Source organism: Phaseolus vulgaris, chromosome 9 (genome assembly GCF_000499845.2).
Source record: "Phaseolus vulgaris cultivar G19833 chromosome 9, P. vulgaris v2.0, whole genome shotgun sequence".
NCBI classification, from domain to species: Eukaryota; Viridiplantae; Streptophyta; class Magnoliopsida; order Fabales; family Fabaceae; genus Phaseolus; species Phaseolus vulgaris.
The window spans coordinates 28,370,527-28,387,458 of record NC_023751.2 but is presented as its reverse complement, the minus strand read 5'-3'; the positions used below and the strand labels follow the sequence as shown (position 1 = coordinate 28,387,458).

Sequence of the window (16,932 nt, the reverse complement as noted above, 5' to 3'; positions counted from 1 at the left end):
AGTACTTTTAAAAATAAATTGTCATTGTAAAACATTAATTTACTCCTCAGTAAAATGATTTTTTTTTTTCAGGTTCACACATATTTCAATTTGGAAAATTCTCACAAATTATAGAAAAGTAACACAGAAAAAATTGGAAAATAAAGATAATATGAAAAATAATAAAAAGAGAAAATATTAAGAGAGGAGATACAGGAGAAAATGTTTAAATTCTCATGTTTATGACATTAATAAAGGACGATAAATACTTATCAATTATTAAGTCAATTATAATCAAATTACAAATATATTCATTAATAGATTTTTAAAAATATAGAAAATATTATTAAAATAAATAATTATATTCCAATTTTATTATTTAATAAATAGTATTATTGACACAATAAAAATTGAAATGGAAGAAAATAGTTTGTAAATATGTACTTAAATATTATTTTTTTTATTGTTTGATACGATCGATAATCTCGAAGTAATTATTATTCACTTAATAATTCCTTGCAATTACCACATATAGTATATATTGAAAAGTAATTCACCAACATTCATGTACAACCATATTACTTACTATATTATATTAACTACTAAGACTTATAAATATTATTTCAAAGAGGATTCTCAGTTCACTTAATATTTTGATTTACTCACTATTTAAATATTATTAGATACTTACTGACTTGAGCGTTGAATAGTCTTTTGCAGGTGGACTTCCACTTGACTTTCATCAATTAAGCTCAGCAATCCTCCAAGGAAGTAATCGACCAATCCAATCAACTCGGATTCACCACATCGAACGTCTCTTATTCATTTTCGATAAGAACATTTGGCACCCACTTTGGGATCTTGGTAAAAAAAATTTGTGGACCACCTTTCGCATGGTATTCACCAAAAGACAAACGACATCTAATACATCTCATTATGTAATGGATTCTTCAATTCTCAAAGCCCTGAAAGTCCACATGGATTCCACAATGCAAAAGAACGAGTCCACACTTCAAAATGTTATTAGTAGGATACAAAAACGAATAGATAAAGACATAAAGTCACTACGGGTTCAACATCATGACGAAGTTCAAACCCTTTGAGAACAACATAACGAGGAGATTAAAGCTATTCGTTAAAAAATACAACAGAACTGAGTTGTTCAAAGGTTCGAGCATCGCCCTCTGCCACAACCTAAACATGAGGACAAATCTCATCCAATCATCAATGAAGCTTATAATGAACAACAACAGAGGCTAATCACAAACATGCAACTCATAACCAATGCCCGAAGACAACAAACAACCAAAACACAGTCACTCTTGATACTCAATCACAAACACACATTACTCAACCTTGCCATCAACAAATCCCCTTTAGAGCAACCCCACTTACACATGAGAATACGAGGTACGAGCTTTATACTCATGTTATCCCTCATCGATGACATCATGCAAACTCGATTTCTTGACTATTGTAGATGTCCAAGTTTTTGACAAATATGAAGGTACATCTGACTCAGCTATGCATGTGAAAGTTTGTTTTACTCAAGCCAGTTTTTAATGATCAATGGATACATTGCAGATTGTTCCCTACCAATTTAAAAGGATCAACTTTGGAGTGATATTACTCTTTGCCAACATACTCTATTGATTCATTTGATACTTTTTATACAAGATTCACAGTTCAATTTGCTTATTGCAAACCCATAGTCATCGATTCGACCTCACTACAACACGTCGTCTAAGGAGTTAATGTGTCATTTAGACAATATATGACTCGATTTTCTAAAGCCTCCTAAACATTCCCAATTTCCACCAGTTGTGACAATACATTCAATAAAGGTTGAACTTCAACCAAGTCTCTCTCAGACTTCTTATAAGTTGATCCACCTATTATTAGACGGTTTAACACTATGTTGGAGAGTCTACACTAAAACTATTTTAATTTGATTGAGGAATGACAACGATCACTTACATGAGAATTCCATATTTAATACAAATGATTAATGTTTAACCATTTACACTAAATCTCAAACAAGAACTAAGGTTTGCTCAATATGTGCATGAATAATACTTAATATAAATAAAGTTAATATAACAAAACATAATATATCACCTAAACATATTACAATATATCTTAATTTCTTACAATCAATATAAACTTTTCCTATAATTTTTCTAAAGTATATCGTATAAATTACATACAATTTAATGTCTAAAATTATAGACAAACTAGTGACTTAATAAGTAAGTCACTCAAAAGGGACTAAAATAATTAATTAGTTATTATCATTTGTTTCATTTCTAAGTTTTAAATTTAAATATCTAATAAACATTCATCCACTCTAAAAAATAATTTTTAACAATTAATTTCAATATTCAAAGTTTTAAATTTATAAATATAAATAACATATTATGGTTTAAATATCAAGAGTAAAAAAAATAAAATTCAAGGGAGACATTCATGCATTCGTGCTAAAACCTAACCACAATATCACTTTTAAAAAATGGAGGTTTACAACCGAATTAGATAGAAACGTCCACCACCCTAAACTAGTCACAGATATGGAAGACAACAAGATTTTGGTTACTAATGAATGTAGATATATACACCATCACTGTAGCCGTAACTAGAGAAAATATGAATGGTAAGTGAGGAAGAAGGAGGCCCTAGGTGCAATATAAATCAAGTTTTATTTCAGACTCCCTAAGGCGCACTTTCTTATTTTCAAAAATATCATCGCGTCTTTTTCACGTTGGGTGCATGTATATCAAACATAAAATATTTGATGTTGTCGCGCCTTTTTCTATTAGTGAATTGAACTCTTCAATTGTGTCTTGGCTCACTTGGCTCACTTGGCCTATGCCATTGGACAATTGTGCAACCTATAACAATCTTCCCCTGAACAATTTCTCCACTAGGAATGGAACTCATAACCTTGACTTTGATACCAATTGTTGGATTGAACACTTATCACATACCAAAAGTTATAACTGATAGTCAAGGCACAACTCTTTATACTTAAGAGCGTAATAGCCCAAGTGCTACTATTCGATTGTGACTTGGGCCACTTGGCTTCTGTCACAGGACAATTTATGCCACCTATAACAATTTTTTCTTTCAAAATCGATTATCATTCAACATATTTCAATATCACCTAAATGGTTCAACCACTTTAATATGATACTTTTAATTTGTCACATGTCATCATCTAAGCTTGACATTTCTGAAATTTACCACATGCCATGTAGATTTTCTTATATCGAGTTCTAATGTGGTATATCCCAAGTCAACACAAGTGTTTGTCCCCTATCTATTTAACCATATGTTCTACAATTGTATTTGTCAAAATTATTTGCATTTTCCTTTTTCATGGCCACATTACCTAATTCCTCCCCTCCTTAATGTTTTAAATTTTCTATGATGCATATTAGAAAGTTAAGGCTTATTTTTATATACTTTTAATATAACTTTTTGGGCACAAGCACCAATTAGAGTAATAAAATTTTGTCTCTGTATTTTTGTTTATAATCCAAGCCTAGGCTTTCAATTGTGCAGTTCCAAATTTTCCGCATCAACTTTTACATTCCTAAAGAGCACATTATTTTTATGTTCCTAAATACACCTCGTTAGTGTCATCTACACAACATTCCATATGATGTTATCATTCTTATTCAACCTTGCCATACATAATTGATAAAGGTGGTGTATAATTTAGTTATGATTTATCATTGTTAACCTCATCCATTTATTGCATATACCAAGCTACATTTGATACATTACATTCAAAGAATATATGTTGAATTAATTCATCATGTTCTTTACATAGCACACACAATTTACAAGGTACCTGTACACCATGCACTAGTGCAAAAATCGTGTTTAACGACAATTGTACAACGTAGGTTGAAAGGCAAACGTCGTCCATAAAAATGTGGTGATATTTTTGTGACTATTGTAAAGATATAGGCGTCGGTTCCCCTTATAACTGACACTTATACTTAGTGCGAGCTAATAAGCGTCGGTTATAGAGGGAATTGTCATCTATTTGAGTGATCTCCATATTGATACCTTCATGGGATCATATGCCTGAGGTCGACCTGACCATGATATTGGAGGATATTCTGGTAATGTATACATAATTATTGTTATCATATATTGTTTTTTATATTAATTCATCAATTTTGAGTACTTGGTAGTTTTCTTGCGGACACATTTTGATATCCCTAATGTGGAGACCTTGAGATCAAATATTCTATCTTCGATCGCCATAAAATTTTGTCAGTTTAAGTCAAAGTTGATGTCGAAATATGTTTTTGGACCTTATAAAGGTCAAAAACCTTTATTTAAAATACTCTAATATTGATGAGGAGACATGACGTCAATTCGTTGAAAGTCGTGAAGCTGAACTGTGGACGGTAAGTACAATTTTTTAATCATTTCATGCATTGTTCATATGACTAATTATTTAATATTATTTGGTTCAATTTGTCACACAGGATGTTAGGAAAAAATCTCACGGCATAGTAGCCCAGAATGTGACCCCGCGCCTACTACCTCGTGGGGGTAAGCTTGAAGAATCTATGATAAAGGAGAAGAAGAAAGCATGACTGGAGACTATTTCTGGGATGATAAAGGGGTTATTCAACCTCCATCTCCACCAATCTACCATAAAAAATGGAAGATGACCCGAATGAAAAGATCAGATGCATATAGTTCTGAGCAATCATGATAGTCTAAAAAAAATTGTAAGTTATTTTCATCTAGTTGTGCATCTATTTTACGATATTAATTATATGCTAAATTTATATAATTTTGGAGTCTTGCAGGATTCCTTGGTTGAGCAAAACGCCCAAGGTAGTTTTGTCCCTCGGGGTTGTCATGATATAATGCATGAAGCTATTGCATGATTTGAGCACCCTGAGTGTGCTGCTAGATCAGGGGTTGGCATTTGTCAGTTCTTCGGAGCTGCACCACAAGGTTCATCTTCCATGGAGCCCAACCTAGAATACATAAGTAAATTACGACAAGAAATCACCAAGGATTTAAGACACCAGTTGTGGCAAGAGTTTGATAAGCAATTGTCTCAGCAGTTGCAGCAGGAGTTTCAGCACCTCCAAACCTTAGGTCTATCGTAGCAGGTTCCATCTCATCCTAATCATCCGCTTGTGCTTCCCACTTAGGAGCACAAAGGGGAGTTGTGCAACTCCTACAATCAAGGGATGACATTGACCACATAAACCATTGCAAGCTACTTATAGACGACAGTTGATGCCACTGCATCAATAATTCTTGCCGCTTATTCTACCTCAAGAACCATCATTATGCCTCCAGTTGCGATATCTAGGAGCATCTTTGTGTCAGATCTAAGACCAGTGAGAAATATGCTCAGTTGAGCAATATCTTCAAACCCATGATTTGGGCATTTTCTCAATATCATCTTGAATCTTTCCCATGTCTCACGAAATGATTCATCTGTTCCTTGTCTGAACATAGAAATTTCAGACTTTGCTTTGATGTAGCGAGAGTTTGGAAAAAATCTTTGCAGATTTTTTTCCTCTACATCTTTTCTACTAGTGAGGCTTTTGTTTGAAAGTGATTTGAGCCATTTCTTAGCCTTTCCTGCCAATGAAAAAGAAAACAAGCGCATATAAACATTTTCAAGATCACCTGATTGAATTTGTTTCAAGATCATGTTCCATTGCTGTAAATTGTTAGGCACTGATGAGACTGAGAAAATCGGGATTTATTTCCAAGGCCTTGGCAGTAGCAGGTATTGCAATACTAGAAAAATGTATTGGTTCTTGATACATGACATAATCTCCAAGTGTCCTCCTAGAAGGTGGTGTTTGTTCTTCCGTCATGTTGCTTTTTTCCTAAAACATATTAATAGAGAAAAAAATAAAGTATTTTTTTTATATAAAATAAAATAAATTCAAAATAAATTTGAAGATAAAATAAAAACAAATATGCAAAATAAAATAAACCAAAAATAAAACAATAAACAAAATAAAATAAAATAAAATAAAATAAAACACTAAAATGATGCTAAGAGAAAAAACTAACGAAAATGGAAACTAATATATATATATATATATATATATATATATATATATATATATATATATATAACAACTTACATAAACTAAAAACTAAAGAAAAAATAAATATAAAATATAAAACAAAAATAAATAAAAACTTAAAAATAACATACTTAAAATAACAAATAAATACTAAGACTAAAATAAAACAAAACAAAAAAAACGTTTACGTAAAAATAAAAACTAAAACTAGTAACAGTAATGATAAATAATTAAAACAAATAAATAAAAACTATGAAAACCTAAATAAAACTACGTAACTAAAAAAAAAAAACTAAAATAAAATATAATAAAAAAATCAAAATAAAACTGAAAATAAATAAAAACAAATAAAATCAAAATAAGAATTAAAATAATAAAAACAAATCTGTAAATTAAAATAAAATAAAAACAAATCTATTTAAAACAAAATAAAAATATTAACAAATATAAACACAAAATTAAAACAAATCAAAACAATTAAATATTCACAATATTTAAGAAACTATACTCAACAAATCAAACTTATTCCCCGACAATGGCGCCAAAAACTTGATGACTTTTTAATATGACTTTTTACGGCAAGTGCACCAAGTTTGTTAGAAGTAATAATTGTCCCTAAGGACGTATATCGATCCTACAAGGAAGAATGAATTATCGAGTACAATATTTGCTAAATATAACAACAGAACAATAAAAAGAATTTTGAGTTGGTTATATTGGCACTTATCAATAAGAAAACAAACAAAGAATTAGTTGCTTCAATTGGAGAAAGAAGGATTAAGTTTCATCTCTCTCACTCTCATGTATTTTAATTTCCATGTTAATATTAAGTATATTAAGTTCTTTGATTGAATTTGATACCCGTAGAAAATTCATTTATATCGATTTCTCGCATATAAAATCCTTAAGAATGTTTCATAAATATCGATCTCTCGCATATTTATAAAAACAACTTAGAATCACACTCAGATGTTGTTTATGACAATTAACATTTCAAGTCTATGTCTAGCACTCAAGTATGCTAAGTATTGTTGTTTAGGTCTGAACCCTAAAAATACCTCTCAATCATATTTAAGATTTTCAATTTGTCACGGAATTTAAAAATAAAACAATAATACCAATAATCAATCAAGAACTGAATATTATTATATTAGATATCACCTCAATAAATAAGAGTTTGAGCAGATTACTCCTAATCCCAAAGGGTAAAATTAGCCACGCATACTTCTAGCACCTTCCATTCTCCCAATTGGGTTACAATTCACTCTATGGTATTTTCCTCTCAATCTGGCACACTAGGGTTGAGCCTTTAGCCCTCTATTTATCCTAGTTTTCTAGGGTTAGGTCGCTTCTTGTGTCGCGCTAATGGACTAAGTGATAAAACATAAAAAAAAGACCCAATCTTTCTCTATATCTTTATCCATTATGGGACCTTACAACTTTCTTTTTTTAGCTCAAATTATTCTCCTTTACTCCAAATCTTCAATCCTTCATAAAAATCTGCAATTAACACCAAATTTGGTAATAAAATGCTCTTATTCAAATAAAGCTCATAAAAATTGTAAAAAGGTATAAATTCATAAATTAAGGATTATTTTATATGTAAATTAGCAATAAATCTTCATAAGTGCCTATATTTAATATGAAATATTACTGAAATTATTAGACACTTATCAAAGGGGCCACTACCTTACATAATGTGCCTTTACCCCCTGATGTGGTCAAGGTGACTGTGGAGAAAGTATGGGTTATTGAAGCTCTTGTTCCTCTGCCTACAGATGAGGTAAAGACTTTGGCCAAGGCATTTCAGACATTCGTATGCTAGCCCAGAGACCTCTTTCAACTTATTTTAGAACCCTTGGTAAGAAATTAATTTGTAATTATTAATTTATATTTATGTATTATATTTAATTTAATACAAATGTTCTTTATTTTGTAGCAACTGCGTCAGATACCAAGTCCACAAGCATGTGGTTTCCATTGACGATCCTATAGCCTCTTTATTAGAGATTTCTTCGAATATAGGTACAAACTCAATGGAGGTTTCATTGGATGCCACTATTTTTGGAAGAAATAGTGATGTCCCTCTATACATATACATGACAGATGTCTTAGAGTTTGCAGATGGCGGGCAGTACCTTAATATATCCATCATAGTTTTTTTATGATGTAAGTCTCTTTCACCTATATCGTTATTTACTTTATTATATTCAATTATTGATTATAATATGACTAATTACTTATAGGTATTTGTCTGGAGTTTCTATTAATTAGGAGAAACAAGATGTTTATGGATTATTTGATTCCCAATCAACTAATCCAACTAGAACTCAGAAAGTTCAAACTCAATCATACATCACCAACTCGTTGGTTTCAGGGGCAGAACAAATATATTTTGCCCCTTATATTAATGAGTAAGTTTAGTTAATATAATTCGTCAATTACTAGTATTTAATTTTTTAAAGTTTTACTAACTGTTTTTTCATGGATGATGCAGTGGTCATTGACAGTTACTTGTGCTCTTCGTAATTGATAGCACTGTTGTGTGGTTTTGTTCACTACACAAGAAGTCATTGCATAATTTCAAGCAAATAGTTGACAGGTAATTTACATTATCAACTTATGCATATAATACTTAAAAGTTTTTTTTGTTAATCAGGGCATCGCGTGAATATAACATACTCAGAGATCGACAGCGCAAATTGTCAAAACATGGTTGAACCTATAGGTTTGTAATTTTATGTATTCCTATCTTCATTGTTTGTCAAGATATCAATATTAACTTTTAATTAATTTTGAATTGTAGTGTAATAAAATGACAGGAGGGTATGAGTGTGCCTACTACGTTATGCAATGGATGACTACCATTATAAGACTTGACATTACATTACAGGAAGTTGGGAGCAAGTAAAATAATTTAAATTATTGTTTATTATAAACTATATGTACTTTAACATTAATTTAAACTTATTTTGTATTGTATATACTTTAGCTTCTATAACTCTAGGATTATTAATGAAAAGTATATAGGTTTAATTAATATAACATGTTTCTAATATATAGGAAATTAGTTAAATAGATAGGAGTAGATAGGAATATATATTGGATATAAATGATTTGATTGTTTTGAAAAATGTGTATCTGGTTGTCTGAAATTTCATTGTATATCTGTTTGGCTTTTAAATGAGCAGGTTAATTAAGAGGAGAAAATGCATAAAACAAATTGAACTAAAAAAATTGTCATCATAGACTACGGTTATAATTAAAACCAAAGTTTATGAGTCACTACAAGCACTGGTTATGGACAAAGTTGTCGCTTATAGTGACCATAGATTGAGATTTTTACTACAACTGGAGTCTATGGGAGGTCATGTCTGAAGCACAGAAAAGGGTATAGGCAGGCATCTATTCTTATAATAATCGTTGCTTATATACTTCTCTGGGTATATTAAAATATTATATTATGTAACAAATAGGTGTTGGTTATTCAAACAATCATCGACGTTTATAGTGACTTAATAGATGTTGGTTTTGAAACCGACATCTATAAGTCAAAACTATAAATAACTTGCTCATAAATTACGATTTTAAAATCGGTGCCTAAGGTTCTGAAAACTATTGGCTATGAACATTTTTACATTAGTAATATGAACATTTTTACATTAGTAATGATCAAGGCTATCCTTGACACATTATTGAGTTCCAATCTCAATGTATACAAAATGTCTATTTTCAATATCAAGTAAAAAAAACACTATTTTCTCCAAGATACTGCTATGCAAACTTTTGTATACAAATTTAATTGTATATTTTCATCTTCATCCCCTTTCCAATGCCAAGAATCTTGGTCTAGATTTTTTGATATTTTGTTTGACAAATGTGTTATGAGTGTGGAAATCTAAGGTAACTCCTACTCAAACCATTCATAAGTGTCGTGTCATCGTTCCGTGTATCATCTCAAAATTTAATGTGTTCCCTTACCTAGTTTTCGTAGATGTTATTGTCAAATCATCTTTGACAAAAATCCTACCCACTTGCTTTCTTTAAATCTTTTCACTACAATTCATAATTTGACTGTTTCTCTTGATTTAATTATCTCCTGTAATCATACTTTGATTCTATTATATTCATCCATATAACATAAGACATTTATTTTTTTACTGCAAATTTCAATCACATCCAGAATCTCTAGTCCGAGACTATGGGTTAAATAAGCATATTTTCACTCCCTACGACTATCATAAGGTAAAACCAAATACAATGGACAACCCAGGGTCATCGTCTAGTCTACAAGCATGGATTAACCTTCACACTATGTTAGTTCAAGATGTCGTTGCTTATACCTTTGGGGTTTGCTTTGGCTAAAGAGTCTAAACACTTAAAGTGTAAGTCTATAAAAGATACAAAACTTATTATATTTGCACATACCACCAATCTAATGACTTTATTATAGCCTCAAATCTGGTAGGTCAAATCATGGATCTACCCAAACAAATAATCTATAGTTTTAATTGTTAAACATAATTGGGAAATTTTTAGGATATTACTGAACAATTAAACAAATCAATGAGCTATAATTGTTTTACATTTTTAAGAGACTACTATAGAATTATATTTTTTGACTGCACAAAACTTATAAAGCACAGAAATTAAGAAGATAAATCTCAATTTCATGTTTAATTTCAAACATCAATTGAGCACTAAAGGTGATTGGACGATATGATTCTCGTTGCCAATGAAATCATTTTGTTTAGCTTTAACGTTATCACTCTTCACATTAAATTAGAGGGAATTGAACCATTAGATTAAAGTAACATCTATGGTCCAACATTTTAATGGAACAATTTATTCATATACTAGCTTTCTTTTTTAGGTGTACTCCTGTGATAGTTAGTCCATAAATTAATCTTTCAAATACACGTATGTATAAATGGAGCACATATATTAAAGTGACAGCGTGTTCTTGGACAAACCATTAATATTTATTATACTATTATCATAACATTCGATTATTATTAATGATTATGTTCAAATTTAAATAAATTCAGTCTTCATCGTATGGTTGTATTAATATTATTAATCATTCGATCTAAATGTATTATACATAAATGTTAAAATAAATATTTTGAAAGGAAAACAGATTTCCTTACATATTTAATTATAAAAATGAAATTAAAATAAATAATCCTATAAACGACTTAACTATTATTCATATACATATAATATATATATATATAATATATATATATACATATAATATATATATATATAATATATATATATAATATATATATATATATATATGCGAAAATTTTAATGGTATTAGGATAAAATGATTAAAAAAACATTTTTTTTCCAAATAAAAGGATTAAGAGATCAATTTTAAATGAAACTTTGCCAATATTTAATAATGTTCACCTTGCATGTATATCGAATTATTGAACGTTATAGCTAGCCATATACTAATCACATAAGAAACCAAATTCCCATATTACACTAAGATTCATGAGGATGTTGCTTTTGGAAATGGAGATTAGCCAAATACGAATTTTTAATTGATTCGTATAACGTAAACTACGAGCACGCTTCTGATTGACAAGCACATGTGTCTTTGTCCCTTGTCACTTTCTCTAATGTGCACATGTTATTGCCCCAATGTGTGCTTGTCCCTTTCTAGTTCTTCACTTTGATATGGCGTTGGTGGAGGCTCCTCATGCCTTCTTGTGTATGTATTACTCATGACCCAAGTGAACAATCCAGACCTTTCAAAATCAAACTTGTCTATGGCATTTCTATTCTTCTTCCCCCACCAAATTCCCCATCCAATAATATGAAGGTTTCCAAATAATGCAGCTTTGTGTAAATCACCCGCTTTTCACTTCAACTCTCTCTGTCTGTCTATTTTGTTCTTCTTCACTTCCTTCTATATCTGTTGGCAAAAGCTTCGTGCAAATGAAAACTACACGTATCAGGATCTATGCAGGGAACGACACGTACTTTTAACCTCCTCAACAGGAGAAATCCCAAGTTTCATTCGCAATGACTTAAAACAAGAAAAATTAAAGGAATCTGGTGTGTGTAGACATACACAGTGCCCTTTTGTTTTGGCTAGTTTTGATGATGGCCAGAGAGTTCAAGAGCATATCAATGATGTTGAAATTTTGTAAAGTTATGATTGTCCTTGATTTGATCCAAGGGAAAGAAGAAAAGGGTGGTCATTCATGTATGAGTGTGGGGAATGGTCTTATACCTATTAGAATCTTAGGTAATTAGACAAGAGTTGTTGTCACAGTTGCAAGCAGGGCCACAGCAACCTTCCTTTTAAGTATCAAATCGGACCCACTGCAGATATAAAATTAGCATCTACCCTTTGGTTGGTAACTCTGCTTAAACAGCTTAATCAATTAGTTTGACCAAAAAAGCACTTCACTGCACTGTCACCACCTCTATCTAATTGATTTTAGATTAACTACCCATTTAAATCTGTAAGTATAGTCAAGCTTGTCTTTTTTCAAAACAATATAACAAAATAAAATACTATTCCCATTTTATTTTTTCTTTTTTGATTTAACAGTCCTTTTGAGACAGGTGAGCTATCAATTCTGGAAGACAATTCTAGGGTTGTATGGTTAATGTAAGGACAAGTATTCCCTCCTTTAACCATATTAAGTTTTGTCCGGTTCTCAATCAGAGGGTACCACAATGCGGTATGGAGACTTTTCTTCACTTATACTTCTAAAAGCAACGGATGATGATTGTGTAAACATACTTCTACCTTTCTCTAGCATCATAACCAACTAAGAACCCCACCATTTCCTCTTGGGTGACGTGTTGTGCCTTCATTGGCTTAGAGAACAATAATACTTTAGACAAAACTTGGATAAAGTTGTGTACATGCTGGTCATGTTGTTCACGAATAAAAAAATAACATGTGTATTATTCTTTCGTCATCTCATCTTCCTTTCTTATGTTTTTCATATAGTTGTGAGAGGTAAAAATATAATACATGTAATTTCAGAATTGATTATGTAAGTCCCTGTCTTAATGCTTTAGGGACCAAGTGCTCCCATGTGCGTGCCTTTGTAGTCCTCAGTTTGAAATACATGAGCACCAAAAAGTAGGTAAAATAAGGCTGCTCAATACCTCAAGAACCATCATGACCTTTATTTCCATCTTTTGTTCCTAGTGCTTTACCCAAATAAGCCACTCAAAAATTTACACACTAGGGTTAGGGTTAGTCACCAGCAAGCACTGACTCGTGTATTTATATAAATAGAGCAAGACCTATCTCTGGTGTAATCATCATCCACCATTTTGATTTGCTTGGATTACATATTTTGGGTGAAACCATTTTATTGGAACCCAAACCAAACATACGCAGAAAGTCAACCGTTGAGATCAAACTGATTAGGGTTTTTGGGATTAAGCATGAGTAAGAGACAGGTGGTGCTGAAAAGAGATGTGGCCAACACTTCATCTTCAGTGATCAGAAATGTAAGATATGGGGAGTGCCAGAAGAATCATGCAGCCAATATTGGAGGGTATGCAGTGGATGGTTGCAGGGAGTTCATGGCTAGTACAGGGGATGGAGGTGGTGGGGCTCTTACATGTGCTGCTTGTGGCTGCCACAGGAACTTCCACAGAAGGGAAGTGCAAACTGAGGTAGTATGTGAGTACTCTCCTCCAAATTCTTCTCGCTAAAGAAAGGGAAGAAAATAGAGTGCAGAGTTTGTGTATCAAATTACTTAACTGATTGAATTTTTCTTTCTTTCTTTCTTTCCATATTTGTTTCATTTGTGTTCTTGTAAGCGTGAATGATTTGATTACCAACAGAAAATTATTCTTGTAAAAGAAAATTTAAGCTTCAGGGTTTGTGTTTTGGAATGTTATATATCAAAGCTTTCTATATCCTTTTGCCCAGCCCAGCTTCCATTATTTTTCTTCATATCCTTGTCATTTTCTTTCATCCTTGAAGCATTCTTCTTTCCTATATATCGTTAGATCACGAATCTCACACAATTAAGACGAAATGATGAGATATTACTCAATTAATCAATCGATGATTTAGGAAATGAGAATTGGAAGAAATATATTGTTTTTACTGATATTTTACATTACTACTATGAAGAAGCATGCCATATGGTTTTTCATATTTTCACTATGAATCTTAATAATAATATGTTTTGGTCTGGAAATTGAAGTCTTCAGCTATTGAATTGTTGTTAGTGAGCTGTTCAATTTTGCTCCTTTGAATATTTACCATGCTAGCTATAGTTTGATTACACATAAATACAATCATGCTATTGCTGTATATCCAGTCAAACTTGATCAATCTTTTCATACATATAGCTTCAGCAGTATAACTTCCACTGAAGTAGTAAAGTGTTCCTGCATAGTTTAAATAGTATAAATATGGTTAACTGGTTCACACATTATGTATGATGTCTGTGCGCGCTGAAGGAGAATATGGTTTATTGGGTCATTGAAGTAGTTGTTTCAATTGCTCAATTACCTAGTACTTGACCAGCTCAGTTATCTTTTCGAATCTTTAATTAATGTTGTATATTCATTTTATGCTTCCTTTCCCACTCCCGAGTGCGACAACTAAAAGTTTATTGAGCACTGAGAGGCACAGCAAAAGGAGAGAAAAAGTGTTTAGATGACTTCTCAATTCAACTTCCCCCTGTTTCTTCTCCATCAATAACAGTGTATATATATAAGGCTTATTAGTTTGAGTAAAACCTTAGATTCTGCTAAAAAAACCAAGAGATATATGAAGTGTGTGTATATTTCTCCTTGTCATGCCTTCAAGGCAAGAAAACAGGTTAGTGTTTACGTGATGAAAATAAATTATCTTTATCCCAATCATTTAGTGTTTGACATATTATATAATTCCTTAAGGCCCACTTGTATTCAATCATGTTAAGGATATGCCTTAAAAATATTTCTTTTCATATGTTGGTATATTAATTAAAGTTGATTAAAGGTAATTAATTAGTGTTGTTGTGGAGGTGATGACCACCTCTCTTTTGGACAGTCAGTGGAATTTCTCACAGATCACAAGGGAATTGTTTCAATAAAGGCAAAAAAAAAAAAAATCCTAGTAGCTTTAATAGTTGGAAGTGGCAACTGCACTTACTATCTTTTGCCTTGTGATATGTATGGGCTCTTCAGTTCTTTATTATTGTTTGTGATGAACGAAGAATATGTAGGCATCTTGTCTTTGAGCAAACTTATTTATCATCTTGATATGAGTGTGAATATGAGCAATCAATTTTTCCATGGAGTTCTGGAATGGTTATTTTATTGTTCCTAATTACAGCAAGTACTAATATGCACGAAATTTTATTATTATGAAAATAAAAAAATAGAATTTGTCAATAATTGGCATAATGAGAATCTAGATGGTCATGTCAATATGAAAACATTCTCAGTATATAACATTTTTTCTTTATGACTTATTTAAAAAAATAATTTGGACCCTATTAAAAAATGGTGTTGGATAAACTGAAATGATATATATAATATGAAGCATGGGAATTATCTCAAAAGGCAAAAGGCATTGATTTGTTGCATCAAGTTTCCAGGTGCGTGCCATTATTATAGGTGGATGAAATAGCTATTGCCAAAACACCTGCATAGAAAATTGAATGAAGGCCAATGGAAAGTAATCAATGTGTGGTGCCTAATATTGTTTCTTTTTCAGTTAGGGATTCAAGGAGGATACTTTTAGAGGGCCATCTATGTTTTGATATATAAAAAATGTGTAATTTTGATAGAAATTTAATAATATGGCAGACACAGCCAATGACTGAGTAAGCCACACAAACATTTGTAAGGTGAAAACCAGCTAAAGGTATTATAGGGGATCCTCAAGTGTGCAAAAGAATAAGGTTTAATCATGCATGTGAGCCCCCTAATTAGGTATAGATAGATGGTTGGCCTTAAAATGTGTCTATACTTTGTCGGGGATAGATAAGAGTGAATGCCCTTCTTTGTCTTGCTCGTTCTCACTCTCTTGTTAATTTGGCTAATATTCTACAATGCAAGCTCATGAAAAGGATCAAAATTCCTTGAGTTAAGCTCTCACCTCAACCATTTCGATAATATCATGCCAAACCAAAAGTGATTGAGTCCAAGCTTATTTTTTGTTTATTTTTCCTTCAATTATCTAGTCTTACACCGTCTTATTTTTAGCTTTGATTATAACACTTACTCCTTGTAACGAAAACTTAATGATATGATATGGGGAAAAAAGCTTAAAATGGCTTTAACTGGCCCGTTGAAAATTTGGTAGCTTTCTGAATGAACTTTTATTATTACCACAACAATCTCATGCAAAATGAAGCAATTCAAATGATGGTGATGGGACTTGGCATTAATTCCTTTTATGTCGTTATACCATGTAAAGCAACCTCGACATTTGGAAGGAAACTTGCTGTGAGGGTGTGTACGTTTTGAAGAAAGAAAGTCGTTTTATATAAGTGCTTCTTTTGGTGATGAGCATGTATATCTAACTTTGTACTTAACTTTTGTACAATAGTAAATTTTACACACAAGTGACAGGAAGAGATAGAGAAAAGAAGAAGATGGTGATGCATGAATTATATAAATATATTAATGATATATCTAATAGGGTCTATTCTGAAGTAGGTCTTGTTTGAAGTATTTGGAGGGAAGTTTGTTGAATGATTTATATTTCTCTTTGAAGAAAGAGGCCTAACAGAAAAGGATGAGAGATTAGAAAGAAATGAGGAAACAACCGCTTGTCGCTTACCTAACCTAACCAAAACCAACGGTGATAGTACAAATAATACATACATATCCACACTTATAGCTTCTAGGCGGCTGAAAAAGTTAGTAACTC

General features: G+C 31.6%; 1 protein-coding gene and 1 pseudogene across 1 annotated transcript; both read left to right on the top strand.

Annotated features, from left to right (window-relative positions):
- Positions 1–5,390: 5,390 nt before the first annotated feature.
- LOC137823232 (small nucleolar RNA R71) lies at positions 5,391–5,496 on the top strand (annotated as a pseudogene).
- Positions 5,497–13,088: 7,592 nt separating this feature from the next.
- LOC137822505 (mini zinc finger protein 3-like) lies at positions 13,089–13,985 on the top strand. The gene has a single exon (XM_068627403.1). The coding sequence runs from the start codon at positions 13,494–13,496 to the stop codon at positions 13,764–13,766; it is 273 nt and encodes a 90-aa protein (XP_068483504.1). The 5' UTR covers positions 13,089–13,493; the 3' UTR covers positions 13,767–13,985.
- The last annotated feature ends 2,947 nt before the right edge of the window (positions 13,986–16,932 follow it).

What these genes read in the sequence shown, in the direction of transcription:
- LOC137822505 (XM_068627403.1), top strand. Translation starts at nt 13,494, where the DNA reads ATGAGTAAGAGACAGGTGGTGCTGAAAAGAGATGTGGCCAACACTTCA.